At 31.2% G+C, this 17,500-nt stretch overlaps 3 protein-coding genes across 3 annotated transcripts in view; 1 reads left to right on the forward strand and 2 right to left on the reverse strand.

Moving 5' to 3' along the window:
• Positions 1-2,405, forward strand: part of Hmgcr (HMG coenzyme A reductase) — a 16,158-nt gene extending 13,753 nt beyond the window's left edge. The window contains 3 exon segments of the mRNA XM_011501773.1: positions 1-176; positions 893-1,206; positions 2,254-2,405. The exon segment at positions 1-176 is cut by the window's left edge and continues 16 nt beyond it. Of these exon segments, the coding sequence (XP_011500075.1) occupies positions 1-176; positions 893-1,206; positions 2,254-2,389 (626 nt within the window). The 3' untranslated portion in view covers positions 2,390-2,405.
• Positions 2,406-3,405: 1,000 nt separating this feature from the next.
• On the reverse strand, positions 3,406-4,808 carry Xpac (DNA repair protein complementing XP-A cells homolog Xpac). Its single transcript, XM_011501774.1, has 4 exons — positions 4,523-4,808; positions 4,281-4,392; positions 4,089-4,210; positions 3,406-3,972 (listed from the first exon to the last, which is right to left on the reverse strand). The coding sequence occupies exons 1-4, from the start codon at positions 4,663-4,665 to the stop codon at positions 3,534-3,536; spliced, it is 816 nt and encodes a 271-aa protein (XP_011500076.1). The 5' UTR covers positions 4,666-4,808; the 3' UTR covers positions 3,406-3,533.
• Positions 4,809-8,654: 3,846 nt separating this feature from the next.
• Positions 8,655-17,500, reverse strand: part of byn (T-domain transcriptional activator brachyenteron) — a 12,738-nt gene continuing 3,892 nt past the window's right edge. The window contains exons 3-9 of the mRNA XM_011501955.1: positions 16,703-16,946; positions 16,067-16,220; positions 15,632-15,817; positions 13,254-13,334; positions 12,709-13,100; positions 11,268-11,594; positions 8,655-8,853 (exon numbers count right to left, since the gene is read on the reverse strand). Coding sequence (XP_011500257.1) covers positions 8,665-8,853; positions 11,268-11,594; positions 12,709-13,100; positions 13,254-13,334; positions 15,632-15,817; positions 16,067-16,220; positions 16,703-16,946 — 1,573 coding nt within the window. The 3' untranslated portion in view covers positions 8,655-8,664. The remainder of the gene's footprint in view (positions 8,854-11,267; positions 11,595-12,708; positions 13,101-13,253; positions 13,335-15,631; positions 15,818-16,066; positions 16,221-16,702; positions 16,947-17,500) is intronic.

Consider the following 17,500-nt stretch of genomic DNA (forward strand, 5'->3'; position numbering starts at 1 on the left):
GCGAGGCCGTGCTGTCGGCCGAGGTAGTAACGAGCGTCCTCAAGACCACGACTCACGCCCTCGTCGACGTCAACATCAGCAAGAACATGATCGGCTCAGCCGTAGCTGGCAGTATTGGCGGTTTCAATGCTCACGCCGCTAACATTGTCACGGCTATTTACATTGCCACAGGCCAGGTTCGTCATATTATTTTGGCACTCTTGTTCGCCTTAATCTTATCTTATAAGCGAATGCTCCACTACACTACTAGTATATTCTCATTCGCGCTCTCTCTCTCTCTCTCTCTCTCTCTCTCTCTCTCTCTCTCTCTCTCTCTCTATCTATCTATCTATCTATCTATCTATCTATCTATCTATCTATCTATCTATCTATCTATCTATCTCTATCTATCTATCTATCTATCTACCTCACGCTCTGTCCTTTGTATTGCAATCGTCGTAGTACGTAAATTTTCGTTAAAATTATTACATCGACTTTGACGTAATTTTATTTTATAGTTTCATACATTTTCATGTCGCAGAATGCACCTTGAAACTTTTTCAGACACATTCAACTTTATTAATAATTTTCGTATTGCTAAATATCTATAATTAGATTCCTTCCCTTGAATTGGAATATACGCGCGCTCTCTCTCTCTCTCTCTCTCTCTCTCGCTCTCTCTCGCTCGTATTAATTATGAAAGTCGCGTTTGAAGTTTAATGAAATTCAAAGACAAAAAAGAAAAGAATACGAAATAAGAAGAAGAAAAAAATAGTTTCCGACGGGTGGCGACGGTCGCTGTGAGTTTTAATGATTTATAATGGTCGCGCATACTTATTCGCCGAGATCTAGGCATTGGGAGACAAATAAATTTGTCTGGCGCGCATCGAGCTAATTTCCAAGTAAATTTTAGGATCCCGCCCAGAACGTCGGCAGCAGCAACTGCATGACACTTATGGAGCCCTGGGGCGCGGATGGCAACGATTTGTACGTGTCGTGCACGATGCCGAGCATCGAGATAGGGACCGTAGGCGGTGGCACGGGGCTGCCGGCCCAGGGCGCCTGTCTCGCCATGCTCGGAGTCAAGGGAGCTCATACGGACGAGCCCGGCCAGAACGCCAATAAGCTTGCGAGGATCGTCTGCGCAACCGTCCTCGCCGGGGAATTATCCCTCATGGCGGCTCTCACTGCCGGTCACCTCGTCAAGAGTCATCTCAGGCACAACAGGTCCATATACTCGACGCTTCCCTTCGTCGCTCCGCTCAAGTCTCCTCCCCACTCACTCCATGTATTAAGTCAGATTTTGTCTGTCCGGTGCTCAAGTGCATATATTGGAGATGGTGATGGCGCCGCATGTCGAATGGTCGAATTCAAGAGGGTGACACAAGCGCTGCGTTCACGCCCAATTAAGCCCTATTTGCATGGTTTTGAGGAAAGAAAAAAAAAATCACCTTTGTCTTGCCATATTTTGGTGGCTTTTAATGCGCATTTGTCTTTAGGTGTTCATTCGTCAATTTAACGATCGTCTTTTATTTTATATTTTCTCAAAGTAGCAAATTTTCCTACTTTTGTTAAAAAAAAAAAAAAAAAAAATAAAAACAAAACACATCAGAATACCGTAAAGGGCCAATGCCCAAGCGTTACCAACTCTTTGTTTCGAACTTTGCGCTACGAGAGCCAACTCGTATTGTATTTGAGAAGAGCGTTTTGCCTGTGGTAAGATCGCAAAATATTTCAAGCACAAATCTCTGCTTATAAGGCAATTATTAATATTGGAATATTGGTGGACTTTGTCGTAAATTATGCGCCTTGACCACACTTTATTGTATTGTAAAATGTGTTTTGTGCGCGCGAGCTTCCATGACAAGTCGTTATTGATTTTGTTTAGCCAAATCCTTTGTTGCCGTCAAACCAAATGAGTAGGTGTAGACTGCGGCTACAAATAATCGAGTGGAAATTTTCAGATGCATTCACGAATAACTAACGATCACCTTGAACTTCTTGTACACGTACTTTTTAATAGTTCTTTTTTCCTTTTCCTACTTTAAATTAACTTCTTTGTATTTTACTTGTTTTTTTTTTCCTCTTTTTTTTTTATCGGCCATCTACATCTTGGGAACGCTTGGGCAAATTGAATTTTTATGAATCCTTACCAACACAAATACACATTATATTTCAATGTAATACTCTAGTGCGAAGCGACGACGGAATCTGTATTTTTTAATCTAATTAACACATTTCACAATTTTTTCTAAAAATAATTATTCTTTTCAGATCATCGACAACAGTATGCAATCCAATAAGTTCGCCATCAACATCGCCAAAAGTGGAGCAGGGAATGAATTTGACAGTGCCAAGTTTTCTACCTGCCGTTCAACCAGCCTGTACAAATTCCAGCAATGGGTCGTAGTACTAATTTAGGATAAATTTGTGTTTGTGTTTGTGTGTGTGTGTGTGCGTGCGCGTGTATGTGCGCGTGTGTGTATTTTGTCATTGCCATTATCAGTGATCTTAATCGATTGCTAAAAGAAACACAAATCAACGAAGATGAAATTTGTTAATTGACTTTAATGATAAAACTAATGGACTAAGTACTTGATTATAGAGCACAGGTCTTCCAATTTTTAATGTAATTTTATTTTGTGGTGTACAGGTGTTCATTGAACAGTAATGAAATTTTACGCGCTGCTCGCGTAAATGAGGTAAAAGACGCAGATGTCGCGTAAGTCGTGACATTTTTATGCATCTTTTCGTTTTGTTAATACTGTCGATAAAGTATTAGATAGGAAAAATAATCAGTTATACAATTACGAGCATTCTTAAATATATTTTAATTACTCGTCTAATTACCAAGTTTATTACAATTAGTAAATGCTTCTATAAACAAATTACTATTATTATTTTTTTTTTTTTTTATTATTATTTACAAATTCATTGATAATTAGATGTGTAATTCAAATTTTATGAGTGCATTTATGTACTTCTTAAGACATTGCACTAGTGCTATTTTATATCGCATGATTAATTATGAAATTAGAATATTCTATTATTTATAATTATATAGGAGGAAATAGTTTAATTTACAAGGGAACGTCATTAAAATTATCAACTGTTCGTGACTCGACAAATATTTTACGTAATTGCTCCAAATTGTTTGTAATGAAAAAATCAAGGAAAAAGGGCATTGCTTACGATAATTAGTAGGAGACGAGCGTCGTCTACATTCTTAATGATAATATATGTATATATGAACAATTGTTGATTGTTTGACTAAAGCAAAGTTATAATGTAAAAAATATGTTAAGCATTTGAATCGAAATATAATTCGATTTTATGAAATGTGAAAAAATATTTTTTTAGAATTAGAAACTTATTGATTGTGCATTATAAGTTTAAAGGATATCCCGAAGCAACAGAATTTTGTCATTATTTTTTAATTTACTTGTAAAAAATTTTATATTATAAATCTTAACATGCATACGAGGTTTCTGGAATATCCAAGAATTACATAAAATTACGAAATTAAATAATTAATTTACAAAAAAAATATAGCTTTACATTTTTTCATAAGTATCTTCAAATCCACATGTGGTACAGGTGTGCGTATAAGTGTCATCGTCCTCGTTGTAAGTATCTTCGCCAAATTGATGAGTATGAGATGCTTTTTTCGTTTTATCATATAATGAGCTTCTTACTTCCATTCGTAATTTTTTTACTTTTCTATTAAACTTTTTAATTTTAGCCTCTTGTCGGTTGCTCTCCCGTTTCTCGCGCTCTTCCAAAAGTGCCTCTTCGCTACCCCAAACCTGAAGGGCCCTTTCTTCAATTTGTATTTGAAGATAAAGTTTCATCTCGCCCCAGTGCACGTTATGTGGATTTTTACGTAATATATATTTGAGAGGCGGCTCTCTCTTATCGATATCGCAGTCTTTCAATAGATATTCTTGTTTAGCTTCTGTTCTAGTTATTAAGGAATGCTTATCGTCGTTATCTCTGGTTATAAATATCAACATTTTAATAAATAAATTTAAACATAATTTAACAGTAAAATGTTTAATTTTAAATTATTTTTTAATTTAGTTTGACATAGTACGTTAGGAAAAACGAACCTGCAATTATCGCACGCTAAGTAATCAAACTTTTGAAGAAGAAACGAATCCTTAAATTCTTTTTTACATTCTTGACATTCTGGTAATTTGCTAATTATTGGCGCTGGTGGATTAATGGAACACTATATTGTAAGCAAAATGTTTAGTCATTTCATTGTTAAGCGGTTAATGCTAATACAAAACATTTATCACCATAGCAGCTTCGAGATCATCGTTCTCTTCAATAAGGAAACCAGCTCCGCTATCGATAACCTTCTGCCCTTGAACCTTAATAACTTTTCCTGTGATTCCATTCTGGTTATCCCTAGACAAGTTACTATTATTAAACAACCGATCATTTCTTAACAAACAATAATAAAGCTCTAGTTAAAAAAAAAAAACAGGTTAAATTTAAGCAGTAGAGGAAAAAGCTTAAAAGCTCTTGGCCAACTTACGTTCTTTTAGGAGGATGTGAAACTACTTTCGCTTTTCTTAAAAGCAAAGCCCTTTCTTTGTTTTTTTCAATACGTTTACGAATTCCATCGTTTACTTTTTCATTAGATGTATCAACAATATTCTTATCTTGCGACATTTTCATTCATTGACGACTTAAAGCTAATTAATCATTCTAACGCCTATTACAACATAAATAATAGTTTTGGTCTCTTAAATGAATTTAAATTCATCCAAGGTCAATTAATTATCTAATAACGATGGAATACGACGATTCCAAACAATTAAATATTGATTTTAATACGCTCTCCCCGACATCTAACGGACGAATTCGTTGAATAGAAATCGAACGATTTGTTCTATTTCTTTCTCTTTAGAATCCATAAGATGTTGTATTGTGCTATTAACGAGAAAGGATTTTAAATTCATAACAGGGATGTCGGCTCTGAATTTCAACTACTTGGCTTGAAAATGGCATGAGGTAAAAATAAAAAAACGAAGATAAGTAGAGTTTCTTTACGTCATGCGTCATGGTTAAAAACCGAGAGAGAGAGAGAGAGAGAGAGAGAGAGTGAGAGAGAGAGAGCGTGAGAGTGCGTGAGAGAGGGGGGGGGAGTGAGAATGGAAGTCTGAAGGAAGTGTAAATACACAATTTCGCTTTTGTCTCAACAACATATTTATCGTGCAGATTCACAATATATAAAATAAATTTATGTTAAAATTATTAAGGTCCTACTACAATGAATAAGTATACTATACTGTTGATAAAGTAGAAATTTATCAATTCACATTTGTAATTAACAGGAAATATATATTATTTTAAAAAAATTATAAATTCACGTGACAGATTATATTAACTATTTTTCATACGTGTGCTTTGCATAAATATAAATTTGATTATGTTTGCTTTTTTTTTTTTTTTTTTTTTTTTTTTTTTTTTTTTTTTTTTTTTTTTTTAATAATTACCCTCACATTTGTAATAGCATAACCAAAGGTTCGAAAGAACTTTTTTTTTACTTTCTTCTACGAAAATTTTACTTACAACTATATATTTCACAAAGCCCAGTGTAAAATAAAATAATATTAAAATTATGCTTTTATTAGCATGAAGTTATCTATTATTACATAATTAGTGCAATTATAGTCGGAACCACATAACGCATTATGAAATAAAATGATCATTTAGTATTATGTAATAAACAAAAATTTCTAATAATACTTACCAGTCAGAATGTAGATTTAAAAAATGCCTTGTGCAGTAAAATGTTAAATTAAATAGTGTTGATGAAAAAAAAAAAGAAATTAAACTTCTATAGTCCGAATTTGATATTTTATAGGTATTTTTTCAGAATATAGTAAAACATTCATTTTAATGACTAATCGTAATTTGATGACATAATGAAACTAATATAAACGTAAATTTACAATTTAAATTACTACAGTCGGTCAATTGAAGACTTTAAATGACTTTTTAAAGAGTGTTTGGCCTTTATATATATTTATAAATGAGTTTTATTATTTAGTTAAGAATAAAGTTTATCAATTTTCAGAGAATTTTGGAAAAGTTAGCGACAAATTACTTGCAACGATAATTTAAACGATGTTTTCTTATATCTTATAAACATATCTCTGTTTAAATATTGTAATTTTCTAACGAACCGCGATTCTTTCTAATCCTAGCATATCGCAGCAGTTAATACATTACATTTGAAATATCATTTATGAATTATGATTAAATGAACTGAGCCGATGAAAAGTTTAGATCATTATTGAGAATAAAATAATAATCGACAAGATTGTTTAGCAATAAATAAGGCGTACGTTATATATATATATATATATATATATATATATATATATATTGTCCCTTGAGAATGCTTGTGCATTAATAAAGTCATTGTGCTGACATCTATTGCATTTTATTAGGAGATTACGCTTGCCTGGCTGCTGCGTGTCAATCTGCATCTTATCATCGGGGCAAGTTGGAATGGTCTTGACGGATGGCACCTGTGACGTCATTGTAAAAGAATTTTCTCGATAAATTTCAGGTGCTGCCGATGCTGCTGAGTCTGTGGCTCATTGCACATATTGTGCATTGGACATTTGTCAGTGGAAGTGGGTATGGAAATAAATGACAATATAATTGACGACTTTCAATGCTATACTTATTTTAATAGTCCCTATAATATTTACATTATTTTTATATGTCAACAGCGTTAAACAAAAATATCTTTAGACTTTTTATGTTTATCTTTGAAAGTGGACGGAATAGTTTGAACGCACATTTTCATTCGAAGCGACTTTTACATGCTATGAAATGAAATTATGAAATTACAATATCAACGAAAAAACTAGAGCTTTCTTCATTCATCTTGCATAATAATTGCAAAGGGCGAATGAAAATAAATTAAATATACAATGTTTAGAGCTTATAATCTTGCCACATTCCTTACGTGTAATTATTAACAAATTATTTAATATATTTGAGCTTAGAATTCTTAATTATACACGTGTATCAATGATAATTAATAATTATATTGTACTTAAAATCAAATTAGTAAAAAATAAAAGACAAAATAAAAAAAAAAAACAAAAAAAAAACAAAAAAAAAACAAAAAAAAACACATTAATTTTAATTACACACGATATTAAATTTGTAAAAGTGTCACATATCTTTTTGTACCTTTCACTTATAAAAATATAAATTTGCTTAATTATTCGTTAAAAATATAATCGTACATATATATATATATATATATATATATATATATTTGTAATCATTTTTTTTTTTTTAGAATCTCATGAAAAATGAATGTATTATTGAAATTAAATAACTCGAGCGATTATAATTCATGCGTGTACAATTATTACTTTATTAAAAAAAAAAAAATATATATATATATATATATATATATAGTGTGTGATCCTTCGAGTGATACCAACTGATTATATTATTTTAATGGTTCAGTTATCTATACGTACGATAATTTTCTATATCGTGAAACTTTTAAAATATTGAGCATTTTTTAATATAAATATTTATTTATAAATAGTAATTACAAATACGTATGTACTTGTGAAACTATTAATCAATTACTTACAGTGGATAAAATGGAATTAGCACTATTATAAAATATACAATCCTATTGTATAAATAAAAATTCTTTTATGCGAAATGATACGGCATATTGTTATTAATGCTTATAAATTATTGTCAGTTTAGTACTAATAACAAATAATACTCTTTCGACGTATTGTTAGAATTTTTTTTTTTTCTTTTTTTTAATATACGAACTTTAAAGATCCACGTGTTACCCATTACGATCTCGGTTAAAAAAAGAAAAAAAAAAAAAAAATCAATTGAAAAACTGAATCTGAAGAATAATTTATCCTTATTTAGTTATTTTGTGTTTCAGTTGATTTTTCCATTAGTTTCAGCTAATTTATTTAAAAATATAATGTTGTCCGAGGGGCGAATGAATTTTTATATTTTATTTTCATTATGTATATAGCTGTGAGTCAATTAGACAAAACATAATGAAAATAAGTTCATGGTTTTCTTTTCTTTTCTTTTTTTTTGTTTTTTGTTTTTTTGTTTTTTGTTTTTCATTCGGAATATGTAGGGGAGAGAACCAAGCAGTTCAAAGTCTAAAATCGTCGGGATATCTCAATTATTAATCGATATCACTTTTCAAGTATCAACTCGCTTCATATTCTATTATATCATCTGCATTCGTGCACAATACCGTTCGATTAATCAACCAACCGAAGAATTTCATGTACATCATAGTGTCATAAAAACCATAGAATGTTGTGCTTTGAAAATTTGCAATAATCAGACACACAGTATTAAAGACTAGTTTTTTTTTTTTTTTTTTTTTTATAAAAAAAAAATTCATAAAATATAGAGGACTAACTTCTTTCTTAATTACAAGTCGACACAACAGTTATAATTGAAAATTTAATTCCGAAAGCTGTATATTACCGGGACTCTATGTATAATGGATTTAAAACAAAAAACAAAACAAAACAAAACAAAAAAAAAAAAAAAAAAAAAAAAAAAAAAAAAAAAAAAAAAAGAAGGAACAAATCAATGCAGTATTTCAATGGAAATTATCTAAGAAAAAGTGAATATACAAAGTAATCAAATAGCCGTGGTTTGTGGTGCCGGTGGTGGCGTCAGAGGCGTCCAATTTGGTTGCGATGGCTGCTGCTGCTGCTGTTGTTGTTGTTGTTGTTGCTGCTGGTCCTCGATTTGGTCGTCCTGAGGCTGAGCTTGACGATGCTGATCAATGACTCCGGCGCTGCCGACGAATCTTCGGTCTATCTGTACCTATTTGACGGGAAATTTTGAATAATTTGCTCGACAAAATACCGTTTTGCTTACACTGATGCAGTTTTTATGTAGATTTAAGGGTCTGTTTGTTTAACGAAATTTCTCAATTTTTTTTTTTTTTGTATATTTAACGATATCCAAATATAAGGTACGAAGTGTTATTTGTAATTCATATTAACGTTCCGACCAAGATGAAGTCGGTAATTACAGACACTTTAAGCTCGAGTCGACGTTTAGATTTGACCTTTTCATCGTATTATTCCTTTTTCTTTTCTTTTTTCTTTTAGCCACTAAATCTTGGTACTACACAAAGTTATAACCTGTATTTTGTATTGTAATTCTGTTAATTTACGTATTATTAGTTGAATATTTTTAAATATTTTTGAATATTTTCATCTAAAATATCAATGCGATTTAAAAATGCGATTCAATATAGATTTTATTATGGATCAACATTTTTTAAAATTCTTTTAAATTTCTTAAAAAAAGAAAAAAAAAAAGAAAAAAAAATGAAAAAAAAAAACGAAAAAAAAACGAAAAAAAAAAGAAGAAAAAAAAGAAAAAAGACAATAGTCTATTTATATATTATTGTTATTATTCGATGGAAAATCTTTTGCAGTAAAATTTTCATACCCACACACGGTTACATATTGTTATATACTATAAATATAAATCAATAGTTTGTCTATTTAAATCGATGACGTTTAATCGTAAACTAACATAAAAATAACATTATTTAATATTATAATATTATCGTTACTTTAAATATATATTAAAAGAATAATATTTACATTGTAGGCGTTTTAAATAATTCTTCAATTAATCGTAAACATTGTAAAATATTATACGTGCAATAATATATGTGCAAATCTCAAGTATAAATATAATGACAGATGGGTTACGTTAATTAATTGAACATTTGTAACACAAGTCTAATTATTAAAGATGAAATTACAAAATGATTCTAAATCATTTAAAAGTCCCGTTTCGTGCATATCCAATATCCATACTCATAGGACATTAACATTGGACATTTTTTAATTAGTGAAATTGATTTGGTACTGTTTGTTGTTTATGTTGGGATTCGATATTAATTTACGGCGCATGACATAACTGTACGAAAAATATCAATCACTGCGAAATGTTTGTACGTTGATTATGTATGGGCTTAAGACGTTCCACGGCAATAAGAAAATTCGTAACGAATGGAATATCCTATTTAAGTCTACTTAAGTCCGAGGTTGGTATTGCATTTTGAAAAAAGTATGGCGTTGTTCGGAACTGTATTAAAGCTAAGTTTGTTTGTTTGTTTGTTTGTTTGTTTGTTTGTTTTTGTTTTGTTTTTTTGTTTTTTTTTTTTTTTTTTGTTTTTGTTATAATTACATCGACGGGAGAGAAAAAGTAGCAAATATTTGTCTAGAAAATCAACAAGGTATCAGCTTCAGAGAACGACAATTAGTTAAAAAGAAAATGGAGAAGGGCCAACGCCCTGAACTCGTAAATATTTAAAGATATTTCTTGAAATTTCGTAAATGACATTTGTTCGCATGCCGTCAACGTTTGTTGGCTAAACTCGCGTTTTATGGCTCTCAAATACGAATAGTCCTCCTGGGATTTATAAATAAAACCGTTGTAACATGCATCGTGGCAATGATTAAACATTATATGATAAATATTGCTATATAATTATTATTCTAGTGCACCTTGGCTTTCGATATATTAGGCGATGCTGACGGTGGATTAATTGAAAAAATGAAATGAGATTCGATGATTTTTTTTTTGTTTTTTTTTTTGTTTTTTTTTTTTGTTTTTCAAGCAAACTGTCATATTAGTTTTCTATTCAATATATCTCAGATGGAATACTAAGTTTAGATTACAATGTTGTTTGAAACAAAAGAAAAAAAGTCATTATTTGTGATATTGTATCTTTGTGATCTGTGATTAATCGTGTCTACGGTCAATCGCTTTAATTGTTTCATAAACGTAGCGACGATTGAAAGTTTGGCCGAAATTATCGACTATTATGGATAAAGTGAATTACTCAGCTTTTCCTGGACAATTTCCCCAACTATTGGTCGAGAGAACTTATCGATATGCTAATGTAATAATACCCATTAAACATTAAACAATCACGCTTTAACAATGCTTGCTTTTACAAACTAGACATCTTCCTTACCCGTGGGCTATAAAACGTCGCAAAATAATATTCTTTAATTATAGTGGCTCATTATCGAGTATATTAATCTTTATGAGGCTGGTTGGTTTTTAAAAGAAATTATCGGTGCCCGATAGGTAGGGATTCCCCCTCGGCCTTACATAAGAGCATAATCCACTTCCCGACCATTAAGCACGCGCCAAAGGCGTTTAGATTAACGTAGTGAAAATGAGAAAGATCGGGAAATATTATTTACCGTGTGTTCGGTCCTGGCAGCGTCGGCTGACTCCTCGGCCCTGCTGTTGTAGCCGGTGCCGGTGAGCTGATGGTGATGATGATTGATCGAATCCTTCGTATCGAAGCTCACGGCTTCCGCGTCACCCGAATTGGTATCGTGATTGTGCTGATGATGGTGATGCAGTTGCTGCATTTGCAGATGAGCCTCTTGGTGGTGGTGATGGTGATGGTGGTGGTGATGGTGATGGGGATGGGGATGGGGGTGAGGGTGGTAGTCCGGGTAATCCTGGGCTTGACCGATCGGCGAGTCTTGAGGATGGATGCTCTGCTGCAGACTCGTCCCGTTCTGAGTAGGCATTGCGCACGCTCGTTATGCTTGACATTGGCACTTTTTTCGTTCTTTCTTTTTCTAATTTTTTCCTATATTCTTTGCGCATAATAAATTGCGTGTTTGGCTGGTGTGTGAAAGCTCGCGAAATAATTGCCGAGTTTTTAAACGTTGCCGATTCATTTTATGCTGGATAAATGATGATGTGTTTACGAGTGTCCCGACTCCGATTATTATCGTCGACTAAATATTACGTTTATTGAATAATTTACGTTTTTAAAAATATTTACGTTTCATTATATACGAATGGCTAATGTAAATTTCATTTAAACAGTATATGTTGACCCAATTATTTTATCGAGCAAACACATCTTCTGCTACACAGCTATAAATTCTTGAACTCAGCTGAAAATCGAATTCTTGCTTCGTATTTTATTTAGCAATAAATATTTTATGCGTAATATGACTCAGAACCTCGAGGATATAAGCCGTAAGATTTCTTAAAATTTCTTCTCAACTCTCATATGCAAATATTTTTCTTTATTTATTTTTTATCAGCTCGATGTTATAATAAGTTATGTAAGCTACTCGGTACGACGAAATTTTTATTATCAATATTATAAATGTGTATTCGGTGATTTTTTAATGATAACGAGAATGTCGATTCAAGCCTTTAATTGTTTTTTTTTTTTTGAAAAAATCCCTAATCTTAATACGCGCGTGGTAACATTATAAAAAAAAGAAAAAAATCTGCTATTAACGTTACTTTTTCTCCTTCGTATGACCTATCACTAGCAAACAATCGAGCCTTTATTAATGCTAAACATAAATTATTTCATAAAATAATTCGTATCTAACATTATTGTTCCCTTGCACATATTGACCGTGAAGAAATTCAACTATAAACTCAATGCCTAAATTTTTAATTAAAAAGTCGAAACTTTCACCAACGAGCTTAATGATATTAATTATTCATTTGCACTCTATTGATGAAACCGAATATGTAGACATAAAGCATGTGGATATGAGGCCCAGCTTGAAAAACTCATGGCTCAACGTGCAAATAAATAATATACAAAAAAACAAGAAAATTACAATCGAATAAGTGAAAGATCTTAATGAAAGAGCTCACCGTATAAGATATCTGATGATGCAGATGCAAATTGAGATTGAGATAGGATTGCTGTTGCTGATGATGATGATGATGATGATGCTGCTGGTGCTGTTGCTGTTGCTGCTGTTGCTGCTGCTGAATCTGCTCTGAGACTGTGGGGTGTAACCAAGCGGTGGATTGTTGCTCGCTGGTGCACTGGACGTGTTCCTGAGCAGGATTGGCGGAGTACAAAGCTGAGCTTGGAGAGAGACCGGTCACGCTATTACTCGCGACAACTCGGTGGTGATTGAGACTCTGGTAGGGTGAGGTTATTGCGATGGAGGTAGGCGAGGGCGATGGCGAGGATGGCCAATCCTGGTTGAGAGTCGTTGGACATGGTTGCAGGACCGAGAGCTGCTGCTGCTGCTGCTGCTGCTGCTGTTGTTGTTGTTGCTGCTGTTGTTGCTGCTGTTGTTGTTGCTGCTGCTGTTGCTGCTGCTGTTGCTGTTGCTGTTGCTGTTGTTGTTGTTGTTGTTGTTGCTGCTGCTGCTGCTGCTGCTGTTGCTGCTGGTGTTGTTGGTGTTCTGGACTTCGCGGTGACCAACCGCTCATGTAGGTGCTCGAGTGAAGCAGTGGAACGGGTCCATATGGGTCGACGTGTTGCTCTTTTATACAATAATTATCTCGTGTTATTTTAAGAATAGTTTTTTTTTCTTTTACTACGAGGGCGCTTGCGAAATCAATAGCAAAGCCGACGTATTTCTTGACTATTATTATTATTATTACCATTATTATTACAATTAAATGTGATTTATATGATATCGAGTGAGGTGAAAACTTGCGTCGATATTTTTTGCTCATTACATATTTGTTTAGTGGAGTGGATGAAGTTGCAATGGACAAACATCCTCTTAAATTCAAGTTTTATTAAATATTTTTCACTGATGAAAAAAAACGCGGATAAAAAAAAATGGATTTTTTTTTTATGCAAATCATTTGTATTGTATAATCATTTTTATAAAAAAAAAAAATTATATATACTACGATGAATAATGATGGAAAACAGATTAATGAAGGCTCATTTCGATAATGTAAATGTATTAAAAATGAATTCATTATCCATAAACATCGTTCGATGTATTTATCGTGTTAATCGTGCTTCATGAATAATTAAGACTTTATTAAAAAGTATTTTATTTATTTTATAGTAAATCTATTTTATATTGTACTTGAAGTTCTAATTTAACTAAAAAATCTAAAATTTTATGGATATTAAAGTAAACGTATGAGAGATTGAAGAGATGTAGAATTTAAATTGGCATTATAAAGAATACAAAATTTTCACATTCTCCGAAAGTTCTAGAAGTTTCGAGAATCATGAAAAATTTCATTTTATTCCCTATTACCGTAATTTATTATTATATTAACAAGAGTCCATTATAACATTTGAAAATTAATAGAAAATATGATGGTAATATATATATATATATATATATATATATATATATATAGAACAAAAGTATATCCACTTAATTTCAGGTTATTGTTAATAATCCAACGTTGACATACATTTTCTCAATAAATAGTATAAGTCCGTGTTATAAAAATTTTTATTGTAACATGCATGGGAAAGGTTTATTTTTTATTAATAATGTAAATATTCATATAAAGGTATACATAAAAATATGTACAATTATTTCTAATAAAATTTAAATAAATTGATAATACTATTATTTAAATTATATCGTTGTAGGGTATAAGGGTATTATATGATATTAAACATATATGTTCCGTTTAAGCTGATATGCTAAAAATCTATATTACTATTTATTTCATTAGTTTTAATTAATATTAAATACATTAGAGTAATAATTTAACTTTTGCATTTCATCGTAACGATTCATTTATCATTTATAGTAGCTTCGCGAAATGTGACGAATCATTCTTAATCTACAAAATGGCGTTTTGCAATATTATCCCTAATTAGACAATATATCAATATATATATATATAAGCAAATTTTAAATTTCCACTCAAATAAAAATATTTATATTACATTACTTAATAAGAGATTATTTTGCCGTAACTTTAGTTAAAAAATAAATTAATTTGCATAAAATTCAATTAGAATCCGAGGTTAAATGAATTAAAATAAATAATTCAATTCTTCCATACCTTTGCCTTATTGCAAAAGGCCCGATTGTAATTAACATGGAATTACGAAATTGTCACTACTTTCTAACATGATCAATTATTTTAGAATGATTTATATGATATTTTAGTTTAACTTTTCATGGGTGACAAAACAGATTTTCCAGTAAAATGAAAAATAAATTTTCAAACAGCGATATCGAATGGTTCATAATTATTTAAAAATTAAGAATCAATCAGGCTTTAATAAATATTAATAAATATTCTTCTATTAATGTCTTATCATAACACCACCACCGGCACCACCAGCATCATCAACAACAACAAGAATAAGAAAAAGAAGAACAACAATAACAATAACGACGACGACGACGATAACGTCAGTAACAATGACAAGACCAACGATAAAAATGATAATGATATCGATGACGATAATAGCGATGAATATAACGATAAATATTATTTTGTAAAAGTACTCTAGTTAGTAAAAAAATAAGGTAGTGATTATACATTCGTTATATTATTATATTATTAAAATATAATTAAAATATAAGAATGATTATTATCCTTTGAATTTTTAGCTTTATTTTAATAATTTTGCATTGAAACTTAACACCGTTTTAATTAGACGCAAAGTATAGGTGGCAAGTACGCGTCATTAATATCTTGATGATAAAATAACTTTCTCAATATATTAATCTTATACGTATATGTGTACATTACGTTATATCTAACGATATATGTATATATATATATATATATATATATATATATATATATATATATATGTATATATATAGTGGAAGTGTACCTTCATGGATGTATTTATGTCTCAGTGTATAAGGGGCAGGTCTGCTTTTGTGGCTGCTAGAGGAAATACTACACGGTGAAGATAAAGCGGCCGTTGTGCCACTCGAAGCTTGACTTTGAGCCACTGTTATTCCAGCACCGTAATCATAATTCATCGCTGGTTGGGGTAAAAACCAAGCTCCGGTATCTTGAAAATTAATTCTTTTCTTAGCGCATCGAGCCGCCGGGTATTAGGTTATTACGAGCTCGTTAGACTCCCTTATCGCTATTAATAACTTCAATGCAATGGATTTAATGTAAAAATATATTATGTTTGAGTTCGGCAATCACGGCTCGGCCCGATCACACGACGATTGTGCAATACGCGAAAGCAATTAATTGATGATTAATTTTCAGAACTTATTGAGACACAACTATAAATGTTTGATATGTTTACATTGCGGGTACGTCTGAGAGTCGGCTGGCCGCTCCTTTGCATCCAAAAAAGCCTTAGCAAATGGGTTGTACTTGATTTTCAGACTAGTCACTTCCTCGTTTTGGTATGCTGTCACTGCAATAAACTGCGTTTCTGGAAATCTGTACGTGAGAACCTGTCGAAAAACCCACCTCTTCTTATTTCACGTTTTAAAAGTGTATTTTCCTTTTTTATCTTCTCTACATACTTTTTTTTTTTTTTTATCCAAATACAAGATTCTTACTCATTTTGACAAATATTTATTAATATCGAGAAAAAAAAAAATGTTCATTTACTTTTAGCTTCGAATTTATCTTAATTTGCCCTTTCATTACAATAATTTATGAAACAATTGAACAATTGAAATAGGGCAATTATTATTGTTATTATTATTATTCTTTTTTTTCCTCCTTTTTTTTCTCTTCATTAAAGTGCGAACGTTAAAAATAATTTTTTACAAAATTCATTAACGAACTATGGGGAATTAGATATTTTATTTGACAGCAGGAAGAGATGAAAGTATGCAGATATCGTTAATAATGAAAAAAGTTTTCGAATTCTAAATAAATAACATAAATAATGCTAGTAGAATTTAATAACAAATTTGTTAAATCTTACTGTCCGCTGTTCTTCAGCACCAACTCGAACAAGATGGACGCGTGGCTCGTACTTGTGAAGAGAATTTAACATTATTTGTCCGTTGCCGTTGGATTTATTCGTCAACTTAACTTTAGCGAAGGACACTGCTTCCTTCATCCAATGAGCTCCGAAATTTGGGCTCTCAGGGTGTATGTAAATTGGATTTGGTGGTGCAACTTCTGCCTTACCCCCTGGCACCCATTCGCCATTTACATACTTCCATCTGAGAAAAATTTAATTCTTCACAAAATTTCTCCTCAAATCCATTTAGAATTAGACTGATTTCTTCATTCCCTGCCGTTTATCCTCTTAAATTTTCCCATAAATTTATGCCTTCCTTATTATCTAACTTTATTATGTATAAATTACTTTATACTATATTCAATATTATTGTCTAGTTGGATGAGGATAGAGAATAGTTTATTTTTATGATTATATGATATAATAAAAAATAATTTTCACACGTATAATATATATATATATATATATATGTAGAAAAATTATCTTAGAAATATGATAAATTTGATCTAAGACTATTGGGATTGAGACTGTGGAATATAATTAGCATAGTATGGATGAACAAAAATTTTATTCAAGTTTAAAAATAATTTCATAAATAAATCCATACAACATCATTATTCTTCATATGATATTCCGATTAATGTATAAGTATTATAGAAGTAATATAATAATTAACAATAAACAAGTAATATAATAATTAATAATAATTAGAAATAAGAATACTTTACGTAAAATTATGTATTGAATATATTCTTG

This window comes from Ceratosolen solmsi, unplaced genomic scaffold (assembly GCF_000503995.2).
Source record: "Ceratosolen solmsi marchali unplaced genomic scaffold, CerSol_1.0 scaffold23, whole genome shotgun sequence".
Classification (NCBI taxonomy): Eukaryota; Metazoa; Arthropoda; class Insecta; order Hymenoptera; family Agaonidae; genus Ceratosolen; species Ceratosolen solmsi.

Coding starts and splice junctions, on each gene's coding strand:
- Xpac (XM_011501774.1), bottom strand. CDS start 4,665: ATGAAAATGTCGCAAGATAAGAATATTGTTGATACATCTAATGAAAAA. Junction 4,393..4,522: donor TCACATCCTCCTAAAAGAAC/GTAAGTTGGCCA, acceptor TAACTTGTCTAG/GGATAACCAGAATGGAATCA. Junction 4,211..4,280: donor ATGATCTCGAAGCTGCTATG/GTGATAAATGTT, acceptor CTTACAATATAG/TGTTCCATTAATCCACCAGC.